Source organism: Erithacus rubecula, assembly GCF_903797595.1.
Source record: "Erithacus rubecula genome assembly, chromosome: 15".
Taxonomy (NCBI): domain Eukaryota; kingdom Metazoa; phylum Chordata; class Aves; order Passeriformes; family Muscicapidae; genus Erithacus; species Erithacus rubecula.
In genome coordinates this window covers 9,778,520-9,804,019 of record NC_136667.1, presented here as the reverse complement: position 1 = coordinate 9,804,019, position 25,500 = coordinate 9,778,520, and the positions used below count along the sequence as shown (strand labels likewise).

The 25,500-nt window shown below is 37.5% G+C and overlaps 1 protein-coding gene across 1 annotated transcript in view; it reads left to right on the top strand.

Moving 5' to 3' along the window:
* TENM1 (teneurin transmembrane protein 1) overlaps positions 1–25,500 on the top strand; it is a 310,397-nt gene that overhangs the window by 170,612 nt on the left and 114,285 nt on the right. The window contains exons 5-10 of the mRNA XM_079318538.1: positions 1,127–1,365; positions 11,123–11,275; positions 16,690–16,889; positions 18,296–18,506; positions 21,749–21,850; positions 22,889–23,083. Coding sequence (XP_079174664.1) covers positions 1,127–1,365; positions 11,123–11,275; positions 16,690–16,889; positions 18,296–18,506; positions 21,749–21,850; positions 22,889–23,083 — 1,100 coding nt within the window. The remainder of the gene's footprint in view (positions 1–1,126; positions 1,366–11,122; positions 11,276–16,689; positions 16,890–18,295; positions 18,507–21,748; positions 21,851–22,888; positions 23,084–25,500) is intronic.

Here is a 25,500-nt window from a genome sequence, read left to right as displayed (position 1 = left end):
GGAAAGATTCTAGACCATGTCACTTGCTTTCTCATCATGAGACAGAGGAACACCAAGATGCTCTAAACTCCTTTGGGTACATGCTGTGGCATGAGTTGTAGAGGTGCACCTCTCAGAAAAGAGGCCACTGAAGAAGCTTGATCCCTTAGATAAAACAAAGGCAAGAAGGACCAAAGAAAGCTGGTTTTTCCAAAAGAATATGTGGTTGGTGTGCCCTGAACTAGCTCTTTTTTTCCACAATTTCTGAGTACATATCCCAGTAAGTTATTGTTTAATGTTAAATAACCTTTTCTAAATTATCTTGGAGGGTCCTTGCTAGTCCTTAAAAACCATCTTTTCTCCTATAAAGAGCCAATATATACTTCTGCACCAGAGCCTCTTCTGCAAGGCACATTTTTGTATCTTATTTTTTGTGCTAATGTAAGTCTTTGCTATTTTTTCTTGAAGGCAATCAGTCCTGCAAAGTATGCTGAAATAGGTCTTCAAATGAATTCTTTCTTAGTGTATTTGAGAATCATTGCAGTTGGCAAAAGCATTTAAAGAAAAACCATTCTCAACATAGCTCAATTAAGAACAGTAAAGAAATTGTGCTCACCTGTATAGTAACTACAGTTCTTCAGAATGGATTATCCTTGTAAATCAGCTGACTAAGTAATCACTTTTTTTCATTTCCTATATTCCATGGTAAAAGAAATAAATGTTCACAGTGACACTGGCTTTAGCATTTTTTGGAGATTCAAGTGAGTAGATCTGCTAGGTGTGGATGGAGGGGATACTGCCAGTAACAGTTCCCATGTCTCTGTCACATCTGTGTAAGGGCACACAGAGATTGCTCATCTTGGAGGATCCCAGTACTCTACTGAGAAACAACCTTCCCTCAGCATTACTTTAAATGTGGGGAAATTAGTTCAGAATTTATTTATGGTGTGTTGTTTCACTAAAACATTGCTGGACATCTTGTGGTGGGGTTAAAATACTTGCAGAGGGTATTCAAATACACATTTTCCTGTCTTTGATATTTTCTGTGGCTGTATGCAATATTTACTATACAGTGCTTATATAGTTCCTTTTGCTTTTTACCTCACAGAATGATTTTACAACATCATTGTTTGTCTTCTCTTTGTAGGCATTTCCTGTTTAAGCATGGATCTGGGTCTTCAGCTATCTTCAGTGCAGCCAGTCAGAATTATCCCTTAACATCCAATACTGTTTACTCTCCACCTCCTAGACCTCTTCCTAGAAGTACCTTTTCCAGACCTGCCTTCACTTTTAACAAACCTTACAGGTGTTGCAACTGGAAATGCACAGCCCTGAGTGCCACTGCCATCACAGTGACCCTGGCACTGTTGCTCGCCTATGTCATTGGTAAGCCCTGATCCTTTCCTCTACTGAATTATTCTTTTACTTCCTCTGCTCTGTCAGCTTGCTTGCTTTACACTAATACAAATCATGTTTTAATAATAATATTTGCCATTGGTGCTTTTTAAATCCTGGCAGACAAAACGCTGGATTGGCCAAAGGTTGAAAATAGAATTCTCATTAACTTTCTAACTCTGTTAACCTTCATGCTGCCTAACAGAGAAATATTATTCAAGATTACATGTTTATACTAGCAGAGGACTCCTACTGATTTTAATTACTGTGATATTTTCTTAAATGTTTGATTTTCATATTATGCCTTATAACATTGTTGCTCTTAAAGAATTATTTGGAAAGACTGGCAATGTTTATTGTGTTTTCCCTTGCTACCCATAGTAAATTTCTTCAGTCTCATCACCATTTCAGTCCTACACAGTTTTCTTCCTAATTGTTATATAATTATCTAGAATGACAACTAGCTCTAAAAATAATTTTATACTATGATGTCTAAGATAAATTTTGTTATCCCTTTATTGAATTTATGTTTAAAAAATGGGTTACATGGTACCTGCTTTGCTATTTTGTTAGCAAAATACACTGGACAGGTTTATCAGAGTAGCTGGAAAGGCTTCCTCAGATTTGGGGCTTGTTTTGGGGTTTTTCTTTGGAGGACAGGTGAACTGGAGATGGCTTGAAGTCAATGTGATTACATACATAGGAGAGCAGTTCTTTGTAATTTCCTACATAACATTTAGCCTGAACTTTAATTACTGCATTGGGTTTTCAATCTGAATTGAAAATATTAAAGAACATTCTGTGTGTAGAATTTAAAAATGTGACTGTGGCTTCTGTAAACATAGGGAAATCTCAATTCATTTTTGCCGTCTTACACACACTGTTAGACTGTTATTTTAGATGGCAGTTCAGAGGTGGCAGGAGCCTGAGTATTCCTGATGCCCTGTAGCTTGAATGGGAATAATTCGTGGTTTGCCTGAAAGAGTGCAGTTCATATTTGGTAAAACTTGACAGAGATACAAGTACAGATACTACCAAACTGATAAACAGCCAGTGATTTTCTATACTCTCTGAATAAATGTATCTACAGCGAAAATTATTAAAATTTCAATAATTTCTTGTTTCCCATAGAAGTTTTCTTCAGTCCCATAGTGACAAAGTTTTGGTTATTGTCAGCAAGATGCTCATTAGGAGGGATTTTTTTCCTAATATCCTCACCTAATGCATATGGGAAAGCAGATTTGAGCATTTCTGGTGCATGATGATTTGAAAGCACCTGAGGATCTTGTAAGCTCCATTAATTGCAGATTTACATAACAGCTGGTGAGCATATGCCCTCAGTTAGGACTGGCTGTATCATTTTTGCAGCCTCATCTGTTTGCTACACATTTTATCCCACCCACACCATTTAGATTTTATCTGGATGTAGCACTGTCTCTTTCATCCCTGTCTTTTTCAGTCTGCCACTGAAATTCCTGTAACTTTCTAGGGATGTACTGGTAGATGTCATCAGCCTGAGAAGGCTGGAAGCACTCCTTGTCACCATGAATTAAAGATCTCTGGGTGACTCTCCTGTAGATGTGTCTGTTTGTCATATCTTGGTAACACAAGGGTGTAGCATGATTTCTTTAGTTAGGCAGAAGCAGGTAAATTTGAGATGTTGTTTGCATTTTATAAATTAATACTATTTGTGTTTTCTATGGAAAGAATATTAATTTTTGAACCAGCAGTTCTAATTCAGAAAAAAAATTTAGGATGCCATTATTTGTTCTTGTTTTCCCCAGAAATCTTTGAATTGCATAAGCTTTCCTGAAGATTCAGGTAATATTAGTTAGCTTATTCCAAGTGAATATTCCTTCTGCCCATCTCTGGTTGGTTAAATATTTAAATAAGTTTATGGTCTCTTCTTATGACTCAGATACCTTAGTTCTTTCCCTTTTGCTAAGTTTGAATCATAGCATATACACTGTTTCCAGAGTTCACTGCCTCTGTAGGGTTGCACATTTGCATGTTTTCATATCAAAAATTTAAATGTGCATGTTACAAGTAGTTGAATATAGAAATTCAGACCATATGTAACACTCTGAAGTTAAAATTCACTCCCCCAAGTGTTTTCTCTTTGCTCATCATGATTCAGGTCCCTCACTCCATCAGGTTTTCTCCAAGTCAGAGGAAGTTGTGTCTGAGCAATCACTACAGACATGAGCCTACATTGTAAAACAAAACTCATTTTAATTTCAGGACCAACCTTAACCTGTGATCAGCTCAGCAGTTGTTACTGAAAAAATAAGGGAGACTTTTAAAAGGCAAAATTGTTTTCATCGTTGTATTTTTTTGGCATAGCCTACATTAACTTACCATGAGCTACAATTTCAGGCCAAATGAGTGTTGATCAAAATTTAACATCAAGCTTTTTCTTCTCATTAATCTAAGAACTCAGATGTTCTTTTCCAAGTATTTTTCACTGCCATTTAATACTTGAGCTACAAGTAAACTTTTAAAAAGACACCAAAATCTCAGCCTCAAGTCAGAACATCTCCAAAGCCTTAGAGACATGAAGCTTATTCCAGATAAAAATTTAACAGTGGTTCTTATATTTGTAATGAGCTGAGACCTGGGCCAGAGTACTCTAAGCTGTGATTTCTTTTCAATCAAAAGGTAAACTAGGCAAATGTTTCTGTTCTTTTATTTTTCAGCTTTTCCCTCTTATCAGGGAGACTCAATAGCGAAGCTTTTACATAAGAACATGTAATTCTTCTGTATTTTCTCTCCTTGGAACTACTACTCAGTTAAAAAAAATACTATTTCTCCATTAATCCTTTTTTGGCCTACAATCACTGTGTTTACTATTTGGCCTTTCTGAAATAAATTTGACTATTATATGGTCAGTCAGGAAGTTATAGAACATTGTTGATGATTGTGTAACAGCAGATTTATTGAAAATATTTAGTTTATCAAGAAAAGCACATATTTTCACTTCAACAGGATAATTTCTGTGAATAGGTTCTAAAGTCATAGTAGTTATTCCAAAAAAACCTTATTTCATAAAGTGCATGTTTAGTCTTCAGAGTGTTGGATATGTAATTGTAAATAGTTTATGGAAAATGTCCTACATACTTTTATTTTTCATTTTCTGTTTTCCTATATGTTGAGAAATGTAAATCATGTAAATCTGGGGCACAGTTGTTGAATTTGCCCCCAGAGTGGGCAGCAAGGCACATGAGCAGTTGGACACACCTCAGGGAGGTGATGTTGGTGCCTCTCACCAATGCATGGGGGGCTGCAGTAGCTCCACCAGCAGTTCCTGGTCTGCCTGAGAGTCTTGACAAAAAATGTAAGAGTAAATTAGGCAAATGCAAGAAATAGAATGGTTTTTTGCAGCACCACATCATTCCCTTTAAGCCCAATACAATGAGTGCTGTGGCTGCTCATTTAGTAGTTATTTTTAGCCCATTAGTGAGTAGGATTTTTCTTCCACAATACTTTACCATTTTATCAGCAGCTGATTTGGACTTGCAAATCATTGGTCCTATTGATCAAAGGTGCTGAACTCCTACTGTTCCTATTGATTTCAGCAGGTGATGCAAATGTTCAGTGCCTCTGAAAATTGCATCTCATGTTCTTGGATTTAACCATCCCTGACTATGAAATGACTATTTTATATACAAATGAATTCTCAAGTATGAATATGAAGTTGTCCCTATCCTTCATGATATTATCACTATTTATGAGTAGGTACTGGAGGTGGGTGTTGGGTCTTAAATTATATTCACATGGAGGGTAAGGAAGTCAAAACCTCTGTGCTGCCTGACACTGTGACCTGTCATTTTTCACTCCGTGTACAAGTGCTGGTTTCAACATTGGGAAAGGCCAGGCCAAATTTTAAGGACATATTTATCTCAGTGCATAGATTTATAACATTGGTTGCATTGATTTAGACAATGTATAACAGTAGCAAAAAAGGAATTATGCAGAGAGGGATCAAGGGGAAAATATACTGCTGTACACTGAATAACATAATCTACAGTAAACAGCACTAGATGTTTCAAGATTATGCAAATGTTGTGATACAGATGAGAAACCCTGAAATGCCATTGAACTTATTGGGAGAACTCTGACTGCAACAGACACATCAGGATCTCTCATCTGGCAATTGTGGCTTCTGCTCTCCTGGATTGTGGGTCCTGTGCTGTCTGCTCTGGGTCTTACTGTTACTGAAGAAACATTTACTGTTGCCCAAGACTAGGTTTTGTTTGTTCCTAAGTATAAAATATGACTCAGTAATGAAAAATGAAACCATCATCCCTCTAGGAGGGGGGTATATTTGTATTTTCAGGTATAAAAATATGTTAGGTATAAAGAGAGGACTACTTGAGAAAGAGGAGAGTGCTGAGAGTTAAGATGGCTATAAGAGATACATGGAAGAAATCCTTATTTCATTAAATGCCCTAGATAATCAAAACAATTTATCACTTTAATATGGATTATTTAAAATACTCTGAAGACTGAATCAAATTTAAAAGTCTCAAATTCTGAAATCGTTTGCAGCAGAATGAAATAGCATTTTATTTGTAAAATGAGCTTACAGAAAATCACCTCTTCTAAAGGTCAGGATCAGAACTTTGGTTCTGGCTCTTGTGTTCATGTATTTTTCTTATTAATTCACCTTTACTGGAACTGACACTGATGCATCTGTGGCTTCACACCACAGTGAAATTCAGTTTTATAAGCAGAACCTGCTAGCAGTTACAGAAACAAATAATTTTCTGGCACTTAGAGCAGGTGCAGAAGGAGTAGTCTGCTGATACACATTCTAGAAGAGCTCTTCTGCTGGGCTTCAGGGGGATGATCTACTGAGATTCTGTAAAACAGCAGAGAAAGCTGAACAGAAGCCTTTAGTGTGGATCAGCAATTTGGAGGGGTTTCACATTTGCAGGAATTTTGTCCTTTGAAGTTGATCTCACAGGTAGTAAGTACTTACTGCACAGGACTTTTTTAATGTCTCCTCTCTGCTGAGTGTCTCTTTTGCACTGCAGCCAAGGCTCTTATTCACATTCTGCCAAACATGTAGCACCGGAGTTGACAAGCTGTGCTTACACAGAAGGTAGATAAGAATAAATTAAATTAGATCATTGGCTTCCTAGCAGATGGCGGGTTAATCCAGTTTACAAAGCAAGTTCTGAAAAAATTGCTTGTATCTTTGTGGGTATTTACTTGAGTACACAGTAGAATTGTGGGGACTGAGGTGGACAGTCTGGAACTGTCAGTTTATTTTGTGTAAATGTAGAATAAAGTAAGTGATCTGGTCAGTTACTTCAGAGGTAAAGACCCAAATTTTTGTTCTGAACATGGCCCTAATTGGTTTCACTTACAGCAGTAACGTGAAGCAAAAACCTGACTCTGAGTAGGGAAAATCCCTTAAGCAGCATAAAGTTACACTCACTTTTCATGTCTTTGCTGAGATAGTCCATGAAAGAAATTTATAGAAAGGTTAGATGATGTCTAATCTTTCCTTTAATATTTCTTTTATGCAAGATACCTGTTTTATACCTAATAATATTTTTTAACCTAAGAAGCATAATAATTTAGCTAAGAAAAGCTTTGTAGTATGACTAGGATCTTCTGTACTGGACAGAGAGAGATCATTTAAAATTCCACTGACAGCTCCACTGTATGGCTTGGGCAGGGTGGCTGAGAAAAAAAATTAGATTCATCATAATCATGTGGCATCCTCCAGTCTCTTCAGATCCACTGACTATTGACTCCTCCAAATTTAGCTTCTTCTATAACATCCATAATGCATGTTAAAAAAGAAAAATCTCTACTTTTATGTTAGAATTTTATCAGAAACTTTGAATTTAAAAGGGCCATCTGATAAAATATAAATGAAATACAGGTATGGTAGTGTTCATCATGTAAGCTGTATCTCTCAACATTATGTAAAGAGTGTCAAATTTTGCCTTCAAATCAATTTTGCCTCCAGGTCACCTCAGTGGAAGCAGTGTACAACACTGGTCTTGGCAACAGGCAACTCATAGATTGCACAGAGCAAAGTAATAATGTAATTATTGGCAGGGGATTATACTGGATGTTCAAGCAAGCCAAAAAAGAATATCTTTTCAGATGAATGCAGTTCCTCCCAGCAGGGAGAATATTGCACTCAGCTGTCAGAGGACAGGTTTGGTTAGGCCAGCTGATGGAAGTTAGGGGCTGATGCTCCTGCTGACTCACCACAGCTCCTCCCAACAAAAGTGTGAATTTTGCAATCTGCCAGCTAACAAGCTGTTTCATCTCCATTTGCCTGCCTCTCCTTGGGTATTGCCTGAAACTGTAGCAGCTCAGCAGTGACTTTATACACCCTACTAGTACCTTGAGTATTTTAGTTGCTGCAAAATACAGGGTATGTGATTGCAGAAGTATTTTGGGATGCCAGATAGGCAGAGCTTTTGCTTCTTATGTAATGTAGGTGTAGTCATCAGACTTCAAAGACTGTTCTGTGTGAACTTGAGCTACATCATATCCTTAGTCCTAATGGTGGTTTCTTACTGTTAGTCAGCCCTCAAAGGTGCTGCAGTCAAGGTCTTCAGAAGGTTGAATCAGAGGAAAGGGCAGAGATGTTCACCAGAAAGTGAATCTCCCTCCTACCAGCCCAATATACTTAGACAGTGATGGTATCATCTATTTGTTCAGTGGAGTAGGATCTTACACCTGGGCATTACACATGGGAAATACAACTGAGGACCTTGCAAATGGATTTATGCTTGGGGAAATGACATTGTGGCTCACACTTGAATTGCATAGCATTTACTGTGCCCCTTTAGTAAAAGCCAGAAATCCACTAGAAAAAAATCAAAGGGAGAACAACTCAAAAGAGAAGTTTTTTAGAGGTTTTTAATTAAATTCAGTACATGGTTACTTATTTCTACAGAGATTTGAGAGATGAAGATTTGGAAGTTTTATGTAATCTTATTTGTTGAAATAACTGTGTATTTAAAACATGCTGTACATATATTGTAGGGAAAAAGCTCCATAGGAATTTTGTATATCCTAGGTAAAAGAAAAGTATCACAGAAAATGAAGAAGTTAGGAAGGTCTCTGTGTCTGCTAAATAAATATCTATCATTCCCTGTAGCTAATTTCTGAAAAATGTATCTCTAAGAATTAATGCCTTCCCTGGTGTTTGTAGTCTGTTTAGTCCCAGAGTGACACCTGGATCTGAAGGTGGTTTCTCAATAGCTATAATTAATGTAATGAAAATTTGAATGATTTTAAGATTGCAAGGTGTCTGTGTTTGTGCAGTGTTAGAAGGCATTCAGATCAGTTCACATAGATTTATTTTCACAGCCCTGTGCTTTGCTGTGCAGCCCCCAGCTGAGCCCATTGTTTAGCACAAGTCTGGTGCCCGTGTCCCCTCCCAGGCTGCGCCATCCGAGGCTGGCAGAGCCTGTCCCCTGGGCCACCCTTGGTGTTTCCCGGGAGGAAGATCACTGTGAAACCTAGATACAGATAGTTTTGCAGCTTGCCAAGCTTTGGCACAAGTTATATAAACAACAGCACTTCCCAGCCTGAAGGAAGACAAAGCCAGTAAAGGACTGGAATTGTTGTGAGTAAATGATACCATGCACAGACTCTGTAATGTGGCAGAGGCACCAAGGAAAAGGTGCAGCACACGTTCAGCCCTGGCTTTGTGATGTACCCTCTGCAGCATGTTCAAATAACAACAACATGAATAATAACAACAATGGCAATAGTGTCAGAAAGCAACTGTATTATATGCAGGATTCAATAACCACTAAAAGCTTACTATTGATGTGGGTTGTTGTGTTGTGCTTCTGGTGATCTGTTTCAAGTGCTTATATAATTATTTGCATTAGTATAAATGAAAAGTGCATTCATTAGCTATCAGTCTCATTGAACTGTGTTCCCTTTTGTTGTTAATAACTCTTTAAATAATAATAATATCCAAGGGCTCAAGCCAGGAGCAAGAGCACTTACTCTAGAGATGTCAAGGCTGCTTTTTGTTGTATGTGGCAGTGATCTATCTTGTGTTAAAAATCTCAAAAAATCTCAGACCTTAACTCTGTGTGATCTGACTGCAAGACGCTTTTCAAAGTATTATCATGGTCCCTTGATGATTTGAAGACCATAGAATATGATGCAATCTAGGCTTGACATCTCACCACTGACACGAAAAAGCTTGAAATTCTAATATCTCTTCTGGGGAGTGGATACGTGCTGCCCAGTCTCAAGAGTCCAGATCTAATGGTGATTCAGTGGTTTCAGATGCAGTAAATTTCTTACAAATACTGTCACCTCACTAATTCAGTAGTAATGCTCTCATTTGCTTGATTTGTACCATGTATCTGTAGTTGGGTGACCCTAGAATGCCCAGATCTGGAATTAATGACTGTAGATTGGCAGCTTTGCATTCTTGTGGTAGTTTTCCCAAGCCCTTGACAGGAATCCATTTCAGGCTTGGGATTTTGTTGAATTTTTATAATTCACCTTTTCAGCATGCAAGGCAGACTTGTTACCAAACACATGGGAAATGGATTCCAAGTTGACTGGTTGTATTGAGATATTTTCCTTGAAGTATGTATAAGTGCAGAATAAAACCATGTACTTTGTTAATGCAAGACACATTCTAGATCACACTTATTTCTCTTGGGAGTCTCTGAGGTTCCTGCACGGTTCAGGAAGAGCAAATATATTGCCTTTTAGGCTCCCACTGTGGGCAGATCCTACTCAGTGCAAATTGCTGCATGTGGCTAAAGAGCTGCTGCTCAGGCTTTGCTCTTCATGTGACAATTTCAGCTCCTCAGTGGGGGTCATCTCAATCCATATTTTAGTGGGTCGTCAGTCTTCCCTGCTGAGTTACTTCAATGCTAAGGCAACCTCTTCCTTGGAATAATTTTCCCTTCTCAGTAAAACCTAAGTAATTGTCTAGACTAGCTGCAGTACTATCATGTTATACTAAAATAAGATCCTCTGTTGCTCTCTTTCTCCAGCCATCCTTCAAGGCCTCAGATCAGAAACAAGGGAAAGCAGAAAACATGAATGGCTCTGCAGGCAAAGTAGAATAGGCAGCCCCTATGTATGGCAATAAAGATAGTTTATAACTCCTTGAAAGGATTATTTAGTAGCTTTCCTTGTACATACATAAATAACTATATTTCTGTTAATTTGTGTTGTAAAATAATTGCATATATTTTAGATGTAGAGCCAGCATTTTATCTGGAGTGCCATGCTAGAGTAAGTCTGGAGTCAATGGTTTTGCTATTGTTTAACCTAAATGAAAGGGTTTCAGTGTACAGTGGGCACAGTCTCACTTCAGATGAGATTGGAAAGGTGAGAAGTTTTAGTTGGTGTCATTGCTTTTGTCAACAAATTCTGAGATCTTTGACAGTCAAAAGCTGAGGGAAAACATTCATAAAGCATTAGAATCTGTCCCACAACATTGAATTTATTCAACTGTTATCCTTCTAATTGCAAGTAATTCCATTAATTGCTGCAGAAATTCATCACCTTGACCTGTCTGAGCTCCAGAAGAAAGTGTGGAAACTAATTAAACATTGAGTTTTAAGGTAAAATGGTAAATTGCTCATTAGCCCCCTTGAAATTCTGATTTATGACTAACAGAATAAAGTAATACTTGACTTTGCAGTAACTGGGTCATAGCATTCTTTTGTAGTCTCACTGAAGGTGCTGTAGTTTAGACATCAATTAATTGGTCTTCATTTTTTTGCAGCAGTACACTTGTTTGGTTTAACCTGGCAACTACAGCCTGTGGAAGGGCAGCTCTATGAAAATGGAGTTAGCAAAGGAAATAAAGGGACAGAATCCACGGATACAACTTACTCGCCAATTGGAGGAAAAGCTTTGGATAAAACAGAAAAGAAAGGTATGTGTAAATGAGAAACCAGACAGAGGGTGAATAGTTAAACATTACAGCTGTTCAAATCCTGTATTTTCTACATTTTGACAGTATTTTGAGTTCAGGTTCTAGCTTCTTTAGCATCATTTTAAAACAGGTAAAAATCCATAACCAGATAGGTTCCTTTCACAGAACTCTCACTGATATTAGCAACCAGCCCATTAGAAAAGGAGGGTTCAGTACTGCAGTGATGAAGTGCTGAAAGTGTTTGTTGCCTTGTTCCCTCTTTTGAGGAGGGCTTGATGCTGTGCCTGTCTTGCAGACCAAAGTCAATCTCAGGCAAAAGGAACCTCATTGTATTGACAGGTCAGAATGTGCAGAAGAGTAGAAATCTTAATGCTTTTCAAACATCCAGTTCTTGAAGGCATAAGCTAAAATGCAGCATCCTGTCACATCCTGGCTGACCCAGTCACAGTGAATCAGCTCCCAGGAATCTACCACAGCTTCACAAAAATGCCTGAGCCAATCTGGCAGCTCCCTGCTGCCAGGGGCACAGCCCTGCCCTGCCCTCCTGCCTCCCTCTGAGGTCACTGTGTCCCTGTGCCCACTGCAGGGGTTTTCTCCTGCACAGCCCAGACACCTCAGCCCTTCACTGTTGCCATGAAAGGGTTAAGGACAACAGCAACAAGACACTCTCTTGTGTGGTGCAGGAAAGAGCAAGAAAAAGCAATTTACTGAAGAAAGCCATTGCCTTAAATAAGGCAGTTTGTGCAAAACAAAATACAGACAAATCTTTGGTCAGAGAAGGAGACACTTCCCTGGCTTTCTCAGGGATCCTGCAGGTGTTTATGTCTGTTATGATTCTTTCTCTTGTGTTTACAGTAAAGAAGGAGTCTCTAGCTTGGGAAAAATCCTAGCTGAGGCTGAGAAAGTTTCATGGCCTGAGAAAGGCCTGGCTAAAATGTGCCTATGCCTTCAGCAGTGTCCACACTTCATGGCAGCAGAAATGGCTTTGTTAAAGAATGTAAATTATCTTCTGCTGAGGAAGTGGCTGAACCAAACCTCTTGAAGTGCCAGAGCTAGGATAGGAAAGGAGTGGGCCATGCACCCAGGGTGTGAAACAGAAAAGGAACTGTCTGAGATGTGCAATTCCTTCCTCTCCTACCTGTCACTTAATATTAGATCACCTGCCCCAGTATTGGTCACATGCTCTGGCCCATGCTTCCCATCAACAATCATGACAACACTTTCTGACCATAAAAAGCAAATGGTCTTCCTTTTTTTATTTTTAATGGTACTCAGGAAAAGTGGATGAATCAGATCAGAGTGAATGGGAGTGAAATATGAAACCTAATCTTACCAGTTGTTAGGAGGAAATTGTACATGCAGCTCTGCGATGATAGACTTCCAGAGGTTTCATATTTTAGAGCAGAGCAGGGATCTGATTTTGTGTGCTCTGTGTAAAATCCATGGCTGAAAATAGGCAACAAAGTAGAACATTGTTGTACCAGTCCCTCTAGGAGGAAGATTGCACATCAATAATCTTGCAAATCAATGTGGCACAACTGGATAGAGATCATATTAGATAAATGAACAATAGAAATATATGTAAGGAGACAGCGATGTTGTTTTCCATTATTTCATCTCTTAGATTAGATTTATAGTTAGTTGGAGAAATTTTTTTATATACTTTTGAACTTCTGTCCTGATGCACCATGGAAAATATCTCAAATAGTTCTCAAACTGCATTAAATCTTTTTGTCAATGTATTGCAGATTTAATAAAAGCTTTTCCAATGCATTTGGCTTCCAAAGAAGGATGTATAGAAAAAAACATCAAAAATATCAAAAATCTTAAAAAATTAGATGGTTGGAAGCAGAGAAAAAAATATGCAAGTCAGTAAAGTCTCAGTGTAGTATGTAAAAATGCAAACCACCTGCCTTGCCCTGGGAATCCGTTTTTAGTGTAGCTACACAACACTAAAGAAAAGAGTCTCTTGATAGCAGAGCCATTTCACTGAGGGCTTATCCAGCAGTTTCAGAGGTCAGTCATGAACAGACATACATTGTTATCTCACTTGTCCCCTTTCACCTTTTGAGGCTAACATGTAGTCCAGAGTTTAAGACAGCAAGGAGTATACACTTGGGAAAACACAAGGAAACTCACATGGAATTAGTGCATGCATAGTCTGACTCTGGCTAGTCTTTGCTCATTTTCTGTCTTCCCATCACTTTTGATATGTATCAGTAATTTTATTCCCAGTCCTCATAACAAATTCTCCATATAGAAGCATCTGGAAGTGATGAAAAGGAGCACTTGGAAACAGGCAACGCCTTTCCCTACAGCAGGATGCCACAGAAAGTTGATGCTTTTCCTGTTAACTTGAAGCCTGTGATGTAATTTCACAGGGATAAATAACTACTGTCAGATACTGTGACCTCACATTTTCCCAACTCAATGCAGAAGCACAGAATGCTTTTTCAGACTTTGAAAGCATATATCTTAAACTAATCTTTTAATGAAAATCAAGTTTATAAATCAGCAAGTCAGATTTCTTCAAGAAGTCACTTTATAATACACTGACCCACAGCTATGAGTTAACATTTTAATATGTAGTAATGTGATTAAAAAGTCAGATATCCCATTGATGCTGGTATTTACCAGGGTAATACAAGGAAATTGATTGTTTCAGGATCAGTAATAATAAGCATATATTGGTATTTTCTTGTGGAGGTAATTGGCACCACACTGTTCAGGATTTTTCTTTCTTTAAGCCAAGAGAAACCTGTGATTAGGAATTTATCTTCTGTTTTAGACTTCTGAGGAAACTGTGCTTCGAAAGCATAGGGGTGAATTAATACCCTAGTTGGCAAGATTAGGAACTGTACAAAGAATTGAATATAGATAATGAAAAGATACTTTGTCATACCAAAAAAAAAAATGTTTCTACAACAAGAGCAGAATTGTATTACAGTGCTGTAATTTTAAAAGCTTATTTTGGACTTTTTCAAGGACGAGCAAAAAAGTACACAAGGATAGTCTGTGAGGAGTGTGTTTCAGGTGCCTTTTTTTGTACCACCAAATGCCCACTTAGTTCAACTAAACACAGAAACAAAGCTAAATTCTTTTTCTGTAGAGAAAGCAGAAAGGCACAGTTAATATGAAATATGCATTTCATCTGTGACTCCTACAACAGCCTTTCCATGCTCTCTGATTGTCTGAAAAAATAGCATTTGGAAGGTAGAGATTCTACAACTGCATCCTCTCAGCAGAGGTGGATAGTGTGTGTGTTTTCCTGTCTGCATTGTGAGCAGCAGCATGCACTTCTTTCCCTGGGGATGAGACACATCTAAGTGCATCTGGGTTTTTTACACTTATGTAAAATATTCCTAAAGAAAAGATATTTTCAGCCAAATGTGAAAAAAACTCCCAAGGTATGTTGCAACACTAATGATATTCAGCATAATTTGATAATATCAATTAGTGAGAATTCACCCAGACTGAAGATGTAACACTTTTTCTTTGCAACAAGGAAATAGATCTTCTCACTCCAAAATATAAGGAGTTACTATATGTTAAAGACCTTGGAGACAGATCAGTAATGCCATTAACTTCAAAAATGATTCTGTATCCTTGACTCTTTACTTAGTGCTCTACTGTCTTGTAATTGAATCATATTAATTACCATGTGTCAATATCATCAAAAAGTACCATAGTGTTTTACTTAATCCAGGGTAATTGCTTGCAAAGAGTCATTAAGATTTAATATCTCTAGAGTATTAGAAATATGGGAGAAGATTTTTAAATTTACATAAACCAAGTAGGATCTTTTATGGGTTGGGGTGGAAAGGGTTCCACTTTCATTGTACAACCAAGTAAGTTTAATTCTCTTTCCAAAACTCAACATTCAAGATATTTTCCATGAAGCAAATTGGGCAGAAGTAGTCTCACCTAGAACATTGTTCACCTAGCAATTTGGAAATATTTATTTCAACTCACAAACTAAGTAAGTGGTGTATTTTTTGAGTACTAGATTACAAGTTTCTGCTCTAAAAATAGATGTATTTACATGGTGAGGTGTTGTAAGTTAGCCCTTCCTTCTTACTGTGCATTTGGTGACACAAAGCAGCTGTAAAGCTGGAAGATCTGGTACCCTGAGAATTTCTCCTGCCTTGAAAATTAAATCTCTATCCATTAAGAATGCTAAGTACTTCCTATACTAGTTAAAGCCTATGTAAGGTCTCACTGAGGGTCTTTGTTTTTAACACACTCAAGCAAAAGCTGGCTCTGGCTTTGCTGCTGCTGTTTTCATTTCCAGGGGTGATTTATAAAATTTCACGTGCATGATGTTGGATTAGATATTTATATGCATTTATTGTAAAAGATGAGTCTACAGTCACTTTGCTCCTGGTTATCTTTTTATTGTGGTTCTGGAATTAAATGTAACATAGATGTTTATGGCTGCTGAATTCAATCTTCTCTTGACTAATTCTCTAATGCCACCCACTATCCTGCTTTTACTCCAGTTCAGAGTATGGAAATGTCAATAGAGTTTTACAAACCTTTCAATTGAATTAGCTCAAATGTTAGGGTTTGTGATTTGCAGCATGTCACAATGCTGACCACAGACAGGCAATAAAGAACATAAAGATGGTGATAGAGGCCAGCAAAGCAACCCAGCTCCAATTTAGCTTGGTGAAGTTTTCCTTATGCATTGCATTTCCCTTTCTGTTTCAGTGCTCTCACACCCATGTGTGAAGTTACATATTGTAGATGTCTGCAAATTTATTGTTTGGCATTATGAAATTATGCCAGTTTTGTCTTCAGAGTGCCTTTCCCTGTCCTCATGCCCCTGTTAGGCTTTCATGAAGAAAAACCAAGGCAGAACAGATGTTTTTTTATTTCTTCAGGATTAGACTAACACTACCATAATAAAACCATTAGGAATGGTGATTAATAGAAATCTGGGCTTTGTACAGAGCCTCTGAACTACCAGGTTTGATGGATTTTCTGTCCTCACTGGAGTCCATTTGTGTAGCTTCTGCACTGTTCCTTCTGCAGCAGTATGAAATATGTGCCAGAGGAAGGATTTCCCACTGTCCTCACTCTGTGTATTCACAGTGGAATGTTTTGTTTGCATAGGTGATGAGCAAAGACTGTGGTTTACAAAGCAGCAGTTCCACCTTTTCATAATTAGTAAAGTGTTACAAGATTTACAGCAAAAATCATGACAAAAATACCCCATGACACCTGTTGTTGGAAATACGTTGTACATGTTTGTTTGTGTTTTCCAACTTGTTAAATAAAAAAATGCAGTTATCAGTGTTAGAAGTTGATTTTTGTACATTCCGATATATCTAAGGCAGATTTATACCTTGTAAACTTGTCTCTCCAGCCATTGTAAATACTCAAGTGACAACTTGTTTGTTTGTGGATATTAGTGTTTCAGAAGGGCCGGGCCATAGACACGGGAGAAGTGGAGATTGGAGCACAGGTTATGCAGACCATCCCACCTGGTTTATTCTGGCGCTTCCAAATTACCATACATCACCCCGTGTACCTGAAATTCAACATTTCACTGGCAAAGGATTCTCTGCTGGGAATTTATGGCAGAAGAAACATCCCACCTACTCACACTCAGGTAATTGGAAATTATCCTGATCTGTCACACTTGTATTTTCAAACAGCAGTGGATGGGAGTATTCACAAGAGGTTTTCAAAGCAGAGAGAGAGAAAGGGACTGGCTGTAACCACAGTCTCATTATCCTTTTCTTTTACTGAGCTCTAGCAATAGCATGCTCTCCCAGAGGAAGGGACAGTGTAATTCCAGACAGGTCAGCAGCTGTGACCTCAGGGATGTGACTGTCTGGGAGGCTGAACAGGTACACTCTGTCCTGCTGCATAGATCCAGCATCTTCTGTGCAAGAGATAAAATTCCAGTTTACTGGAAAATGCTTTAATTTTTTTACTATTCCCTTAAAACAGATTGTGCAGTCAGTATAAAGAGTTGATAGAAAAGAAAAAAAGCTATCTCTGGTTTCTAAGATTGAAATTATTTTTGAATGCTTGCTCCTGGGGATTTTGCAAGAGAAAACATAGCTAAGCAGTCATGCAATATTGCTGGTCACATTAAATTTTTTTGTTTAGACTTAATGTATTTGGCATATGAAGCTGTCATTTCTATGGACAGTAAATTTTTTATCTTTCTTTATAGCAGGATCACACCACAGATTGTGATAAACATACATGAAATCATGGAAAGATTGTTTATAATGTACCACTGGAGATCATCTACTCTAACCTCAAGAATTTTTTACTAGAATTTTGATATTATAAATAAGCACTTTCAGCTGTCACTGACTTTGATTGAAGCTGGATCTTCAATTGAGCTGACAATGAACTTTTCTGAAAAACAGAATGCCTAAAAAAGCCAAGAGAAATACAAGTATTTCTTGAACAGGGATTCATTGAAATCTCTGGTGCTTTGAAGTTCACAGATGTTAAAGTTGTCAGCATCCACCTGTTTAAGTATTAAGAATCTTCCTGTAAAAATATATATACTTATTTGCATTACTAAAATTAAATATAATGAAAAGGTATATTTAGGTTTTGATATCTGATAGTAATATTAAGGGGCAAGGATTTAAAAATCTGGTATAGAACAACAGGTCTTTTAATGTGCTCTTGGCATTTGAGATGAATATCTGCATAGCACAGGCATTACATTTTTGGAATTTTGGAATTATTCCCATTAAAGAGATGTAATTTTTGAAGTAAATGTGCTATATCTAGTGCAGCAAGTCTGATTTTATCCTGCCATAACAAACAGTTATGCCAGATTTGACACCTTATTTCTGACCTATGATAACACTTTTTATATGTAAACTGAAGCTAAATTGACTGGGTTATGCAATTGCTCTCTGCATTGGTGAATACTTAGGCAATTCCTCTAAAGATTTCAACTGTTTATTCATGTTTGAAGGAGACATGCAGAGTAGATTCATGAATATTTGCTAGGTGGTTAATTTTTGCTCATTATTATTTCAGTTTGATTTCGTAAAACTGATGGATGGAAAACAGTTAATTAAACAGGAACCAAAAAACTCAGAGGAGCCTCAGCAAGCTCCCAGGAATCTGATCTTAACTTCACTGCAAGAGACAGGTTTCATTGAGTACATGGATCAAGGAGCTTGGCATATGGCATTCTACAATGATGGGAAAAAAGTAGAGCAAGTGTTTGTACTGACTACAGCTATTGGTAAGAACAATCACAATATAATTGTTATTCTGATTATTGCTTTGCAAGGATGTATTTGATGCTTTCCAGCTCCTCTTAAGTATTCTCTTAAATATGTTTTATTTCAGCTTAGTTTAATTAACCTCAGTGAAGCCAATATCACGTTTAAACCAATATTAGACAATTAGCAACATATATATATTAAAGATGGGTGTTATCAAATTAATTAAGTGTGAAGTTTTCATTTGTTAAGACTTTTATATAATAACTTAAATGCTTGAATGATTTCTGATGTTATCTTTTTTCAAGTAAAAGAGATTATATCTGCCCTCTCTACTTAGGTGGGCCATAAATCCTACAGAAATTATCCAGGCTTTAAGTTCTTATTTCCAGTATTTTAGTCAGTTGAAAGTTAGGAAATCTTTCATGGATTTGTTTGTGAGTGTTGTTTGATGAACGAGTGCTGTTCTTTTATGCAGTTACTGAAATGCACCATTTTGTTTGAAATACAGAGGACAAATACAGGAGGCAGTGTCCTGGTTGCATATGAGACTCCTCCTGCCTTTTTAACACGTATAGGTGGGCAAGTGTTTGCAGGTGTAGGTGTTGTGAGTGAGCAGTCCTCACACATAGGGCTTTTTTGGAGTTTAAATTTAGGTAAAGTGTTGTATTGATGACAGTCTTGGTTTGCTGCAAGACTTTAACCACTATACCCTTTAGTTAACCTGCTCTACCATATGTTTAGCAAGATGTCTTTACTAGTAATGGACGTGCCATCTGCTCTTCAGAATAAGTGGATGCTATTTTTACTTCATGGTAAACACCTTGCAGAGCAGGACAGTATGATTCAAATATCAAGATTCTGAAGGACTTGCATAAAAGAAAAAAAAAAATTAGAAATTGAGATAGAGTTGTAATGACTGCTTCTGGTGTAAAATTTCGTATTTGCTCTGTTGAACTTCTGCAAGAAAATATGCCATTATTCAATTCCATCTGAGAAAATAAGATTCAAGCAATTTATGAAGCACCTCTGCAGATGTTCCACAAAAACCATAAAACCTGGCCATGCTCCAGCCCAGCTCAGTATCCAAATTCCTGATCCCTTATTTATTTTTATTGTTAGACAGCAGGATTCATACAGGAGTGTTTAAATAAAATTTCATTTAATAGCATAACTTCTACTCCTCCCCTTCCCCCCCACCCCCAGCAAAAATGAAATTAATTGCCAGACTTCAGTTCATGTTGCATGTAGTATAAAAGTTGTTGTCCATCCCTTCTGTGGCAAATAAGCAGAAGAGACTATGAAAGAGGGAAGCATATGAGCCACTGTGCAGGCAAGAATCCTTCATCTTTAGAATAGCTGCAAGAAGATACTTTGGGGAAAAAGTCTGTTCATGTTGCTGCAAGAATCTACTGCTGGTGCATTTGAAAATACTGCCAGTTATTGTGTTTTCATAACCTGTGTATCTTCTTCTCCTAGTTTTCTGTGCATCTTAACTTGATTGTTTCTTTGGGGGTTTCCACAAAAAAATAATCAATCCTTGAGGCAATATTCTTGTTCTTATCCGGACTGGTCTAGAGTCATATTTGACATTTCTGAAACAAAGGTATCAGCCAGGACCAGAAACCCTGAGAACAGAGCAAGAGCTTGGAGGCATCTCTGCCAAATGCTCCTGTGAACCAGCCATGCCCCTCATCAGCATCTGTTAGACTGTATTTCAAGATGCTCCATGTTAGTTATGTACAAATTTTATTTCTGACACTTTATTGATTTTCTGATCAGACTTTCCCGAGGAGGGTGAATTGCATGCAAAACATGATATGCTTCAAGTACTTCTATTAACTAAACAAAGGGCAGCCCAAAGTGGACTTTGCATTGAGGGGAAGTAACTTCTCAAACCATTCATTCATTTCAGGTCAATGTAGGGATTATTTGCCATGTTATTCTAGGAAAACTGAGAGAAGGCAGGCAAGCACACACACAGAGCAATAGAAGAGTTGATAGTGAACTGTAATATAAAAAATTAATAACAAGAAGCAGTCCTGTGAAAAAAACATCCTTCCAAAAAAGAGCTGGTTTTTAAACTTCTAAACAGACATCTGTGTACAGGTTGTGGATATCTGATGAACAGATGCATATCAAATTTCTGTTCTTTAGTATAAACTGGTAGCCTGAAAAGAATATATTCAAATAACAATAAGAGTTTTCAAGAGGAACTGGTCCTTATCTAAGTGCCCATAATTAAGATCAAAATACATTTATATCAGTTCTTTTTATTAATTGCAGGATCTGGGATTTCTTTTTTTCCTCAGTTATTTTGTGGGAAAGGTGAAGATTTTCCCATTTTCCTATAGCCAGAGGTACTTCACCACATCTATTAGTGGATGTGGCCACTGGACAGTCCCAGTTTCCTGGTTCCAGAGCCTCTCTGCCATCCAGAACCTGCATGGGCTGCAGAGCCACTCAGTCCCAGAGCTGGTCTGACAGTGACCTACTCCACACAGGACCATCTTAGCTTGAATTTACTTCATATTCATTCCAGAAAATCCATATAAATCAGTGAATCCATTGCATTCCTGTAGGAAATACATGTGTGAATTGGAACCAGCTAATCCATGTAGAGATAGGAGCCTGTCCTCAGATGTGTGAGGTTAAGTGGCTTAATATCCAAAGCTGTGTGATAAAACATGGGCAATTTTAAGATCAGAACTGAAGGTGGGTTTTTTTTTTTTCCTTCAAATCTAGTCCTTAGTTCTTTTTCACATTGAATACAACAAAAGATATTTTTTTTGTTTATCTGATTGTATAGAGGTGGAAATCCTGCCCTTCTCAAAGGGATTCAATTCACATGGTTCAAATGAGCACGATAGAAGGCAATTTACTCTATAAACAGGTTTCAAACAAATTACTTCAGCAAGAAAGAAAGTGTTTAAGGTGAACATTTTTCAGTAAATACTCAGGTTCCTGCAGTGCTTTTAATGGTGGTAAATTTTACATGAACACTTACTTTAAAAGCTTTTTGGTGTAATATAAATGATGCACCTGTTATCTCAGAGCTGTCAAGAAAAAATCTAATAAATATTTGTAAGCTTCTTGAACAGGAATTTTGTTTTATGCTCCCTGTGAATGAAAATGGGCTTTTTACTGCTTCTGCACCTATTTGTATGTTGAGATGTGTCCTGCAGAGTGAGGTGAAGATGCCATTCATTTTGAATTCAACCAATTTATGTTTTTCTTTGTGCACAATTGCCTGAATAAACAGAAATCCTGGATGACTGCTCAACTAATTGTAATGGGAATGGAGAATGTATCTCAGGCCACTGCCACTGCTTCCCAGGATTCCTTGGTCCTGATTGTGCAAAAGGTAATCTTATATTAACTGCCCCACAGTGCATGACAGGGATCATGATTGTAGTCTGTGACTGCTGGGCTTGTGAAGATTCAGTGATTAAAGGAGATTAAATTCCTTTTTCCAGCCAGATGGCAGATACAGTACAAGTGGAAAGTTTTTTTTATGCTGTACTTGGGTTAACACAGATCAACCACTTCTCCCTCCCTGGTTTTCAAATTTGATAGGTTCTGCCATCCACCTTTGCATGCTGTCTGTAATTGTAAAAGACATTTTTAAATAGGTGTGTTAGCATATCATAATGTTTTCTGTTATTTGAAAGTGACAAACAGTTTCACTTTGGAGAAAATGTAAGTAAATCAAATGCTTCTGTGGTCTTAACTTGAATAGGGTGTAGATAAGAAACCTAAAGCAGCTTAGAGACAGTTTTCCATCAGTAAGGCAAAAAAACATGTTAAGTGAGCTTACTTCTGGTTCAGATATTTCTGTCAGTAATATCCATTATACACTGCATGTGATGTCCAGAAGTTGTCATGATTTCCCAATGTCTCCTCAAATGTAGGGTTTATTTTTTTAAGACTCAATTGGCTCAGAAATTGATACGGGATTGTAAAAGCAAGCTTCCACACTTGATGATTTACATACAAATCAGTAATGTCTACAATTTCAGTGCTATTATGTCTTCTCAGAAGAAAAAAGAAAATGGCAGGATCTTGCTTCAGTTCACAGGAAAGGAATATTAATCTTACTGAAATCAGGCATCCCTGCAAATTTTCCACGGAGGCCAATCAAGGAGAGAGTTGGTTTTATTGTCTATGATATCCCATTTCTGGTCAAAATTAAGGTACAAGAGAGAGGCAGACTGAGCAGAAAAGGACATTGTACTACTGCTGCACTGCCTAATTCAAAGATTTCAGTCTGTTACAACCCTTAAACCAAATGAAGAATTGAGGAGCTGGAGTGGAAAAGCAATTTTACAGAATCACAAATGCAATAAATGTTAATCTATGTAAGTATGTAAATACATTAAAAAGGTCAATCTGCCTTCTTCAGATTCCTGTCCAGTGCTGTGCAGTGGAAATGGAGAATATGAGAAAGGTCACTGTGTGTGTCGAAATGGCTGGAAAGGACCAGAGTGTGATGTTCCAGAAGAGCAGTGTATTGATCCAACCTGTTTTGGCCATGGCACCTGTATCATGGGTGTCTGCATCTGTGTCCCAGGATACAAAGGAGAGATTTGTGAGGAAGGTTTGTAAAGTTTCCTTCTCTGCAGTCACGGGGGTTGATTTTTTTGTATTTAATTTCTATCTGTTTTAAGGTAGTTTAAAACTCACAGGGAAGTAGTCAGCTTTCTGTGAAGCAGAACTGTTTTGCTCAAAACTACCTTTACTGTCTCACAGAAAGTAATGGTAAGATTTTAATGTTAAAATTTTCAAAGGTAAAGGTATTCAGGTCTTGCTAATAGTCCAGTGGACTGATCACATGAAGTTCACATTTTTATTTTAAAAGATTAAATTATTTCTTTTCATTTGGCCAAAAGGTAGGGTAAGGCAGTCAGAAGATCATTTAAACAAAACGTGATGTGGTAGTTCTCCAAAGCCATCAGACTATTGTAATCAGCTTTTCCATTTTTCATTCTGTTATATCAAGAGTTTTACAGATTTTTCTGACAATATAAAGCCAAAAGGGCAGTAAACAGGTTAGTTTACCAGAACATACCATTTTTACTGGGTGTCTTTGCACATGGCACTAAATTGGCATCCTTTAAGGCTTGGCTAACAAAAAGTGGGAAATTCTGTGAGAAGAGACTGATGTATTTTTCCTGGTTATGGTACTGATGTGTCTCTGCCTTCATTTATAAACAGAAGTAGTTGTTGTTTCCCTCAGCATGTCTGAGATAGCTCATCAGCTTTGACTTTCTTCCCCTGTGCATAGCCTCAGAAAGCAGAGCTCTTCCTCGTGCTTTCCCTGATTTGATGATTTTTCACTAGTCCCCTTAGCCTGGAGCTACTTGACAGCATACTTTGTGCTTCCTGCTATGGAGATTTTCAGTAATTCTTTTGAGTAGCACACACAGGAGGCTTTTTATGTTGCTTGAATTCTCTAGTCAGAAAAATGTCCAGGATGAATTTGATAGATTTGACATACCTGGAATAGTTTTTAAAGGGAGGATCAAGAGAATGCTTCTGACATAGTCAATTATTGGTAGTTTCAGAGACCAAGAAAACCCAAATGGGAAAAAGCAAGTAATACACAAATTTCCTCAGTGAGGCCATGATGCTGAACAAGCCTGTAGCTGGTGAGAGGCTTACTGCAGTTTTTAGTAGCTTTTTTTCTTGCCATAATGAGATCCTGCAAAATGGTTGGGGAAAAAAACACATAAATGAATTCAGACAGATATTGAAACCAAGAGTGGGAAAACATTAGATTTTTATCATAAGAAACTTATTTAATTTTTTTAAATGTGAAATGATGTAGCAATGCAGAAATAGGGTGGATTAAACAAACATATGTAACCAAGTAGAGTGGGTTTTTATTGTAACAATGTGTCCTTGACATGACTGTTCAGTTTGTATTGTAAAACATAACTTGTGCAGTAGTTAGGGAATTCTGTCAGGAATTAAGATTATTTTATTGTATTTAAGCAAGGTTTAGTCATATAGCAGTGCTGTTAACTGACATAGCATAGATGTACTATCCAGGGAGCACCACTAAATGCATGTGTTCATTATTATGGGGGTCCTTTGAATTTTTCCTGCCAGATTGTCATTCCTAAAATTGAGGACTTCACTCTATTAATTTTAAAATACCAGCAAAATGAAGAGCTGTCTCAGGATGAGAGAAAATTGCTGTGTATTTTTGTCCTATGCTTAGCAAGATGTGCATTGTCCAGAAACACTGATTCCCTCTCTGAGCATTACACTGTGCTGTACACAAGCCTGGAAGGCTGAAAAAGATACAAAATAAATCCTGAAATAAGATGTTGAATTGGTGGCAAAGCAGTTCAAAAGATAAAACTTAACTTCTTTATTTTTAGGTTGAAAGGTCCTATAAACTGGAGGCCATTAATTTCTATGTCTGAAATATTTATTTAGCCTTCCCTTCCTGAAGCAGAAAACATCTCCATTCCCATAGCACAGGACACTGTTTGTTAAGTTTACAGTTTAGTTATTAAAACAGTACTTGTGCTGATACTTGAGAAATACATAGCAGAACTTTCAGAGTCTAACATCAGTCTGAAGCATGATACAGCATTGATTGGCTTCTGGCTAATTGTTTCCCATGCTCACACCCCACAGATCCTTCAGCTCCACAGTTTCCTGCAGCCTCCAGGGAAAGCTGGCTGCTTCCTGCTTAAAACCTGTCTTGTTAAAGCAGTGCTGGAGCTTTGTGAAAGAATATGCTGCTCATACAGCACTAACCAGCTGATTTAAATTCCTCTACAGAGCTCTTGAATTTTTCACTAGGAATAGTTTAATCCAAATTGAGAACAAATTTAGTTCTTTGTTTGCAAATTGTTCATCAGTACATTATGACTTTTATGAAGCTGTTCATTACCTGCAATTGCCCAGCACATATTTTTTATGTGTATGGGAATTATTTTTTTTTTTACAGCAAGCATTGAGTCAAGAGATTCACTACTTAGTCTTAGTGGATAACCCTTT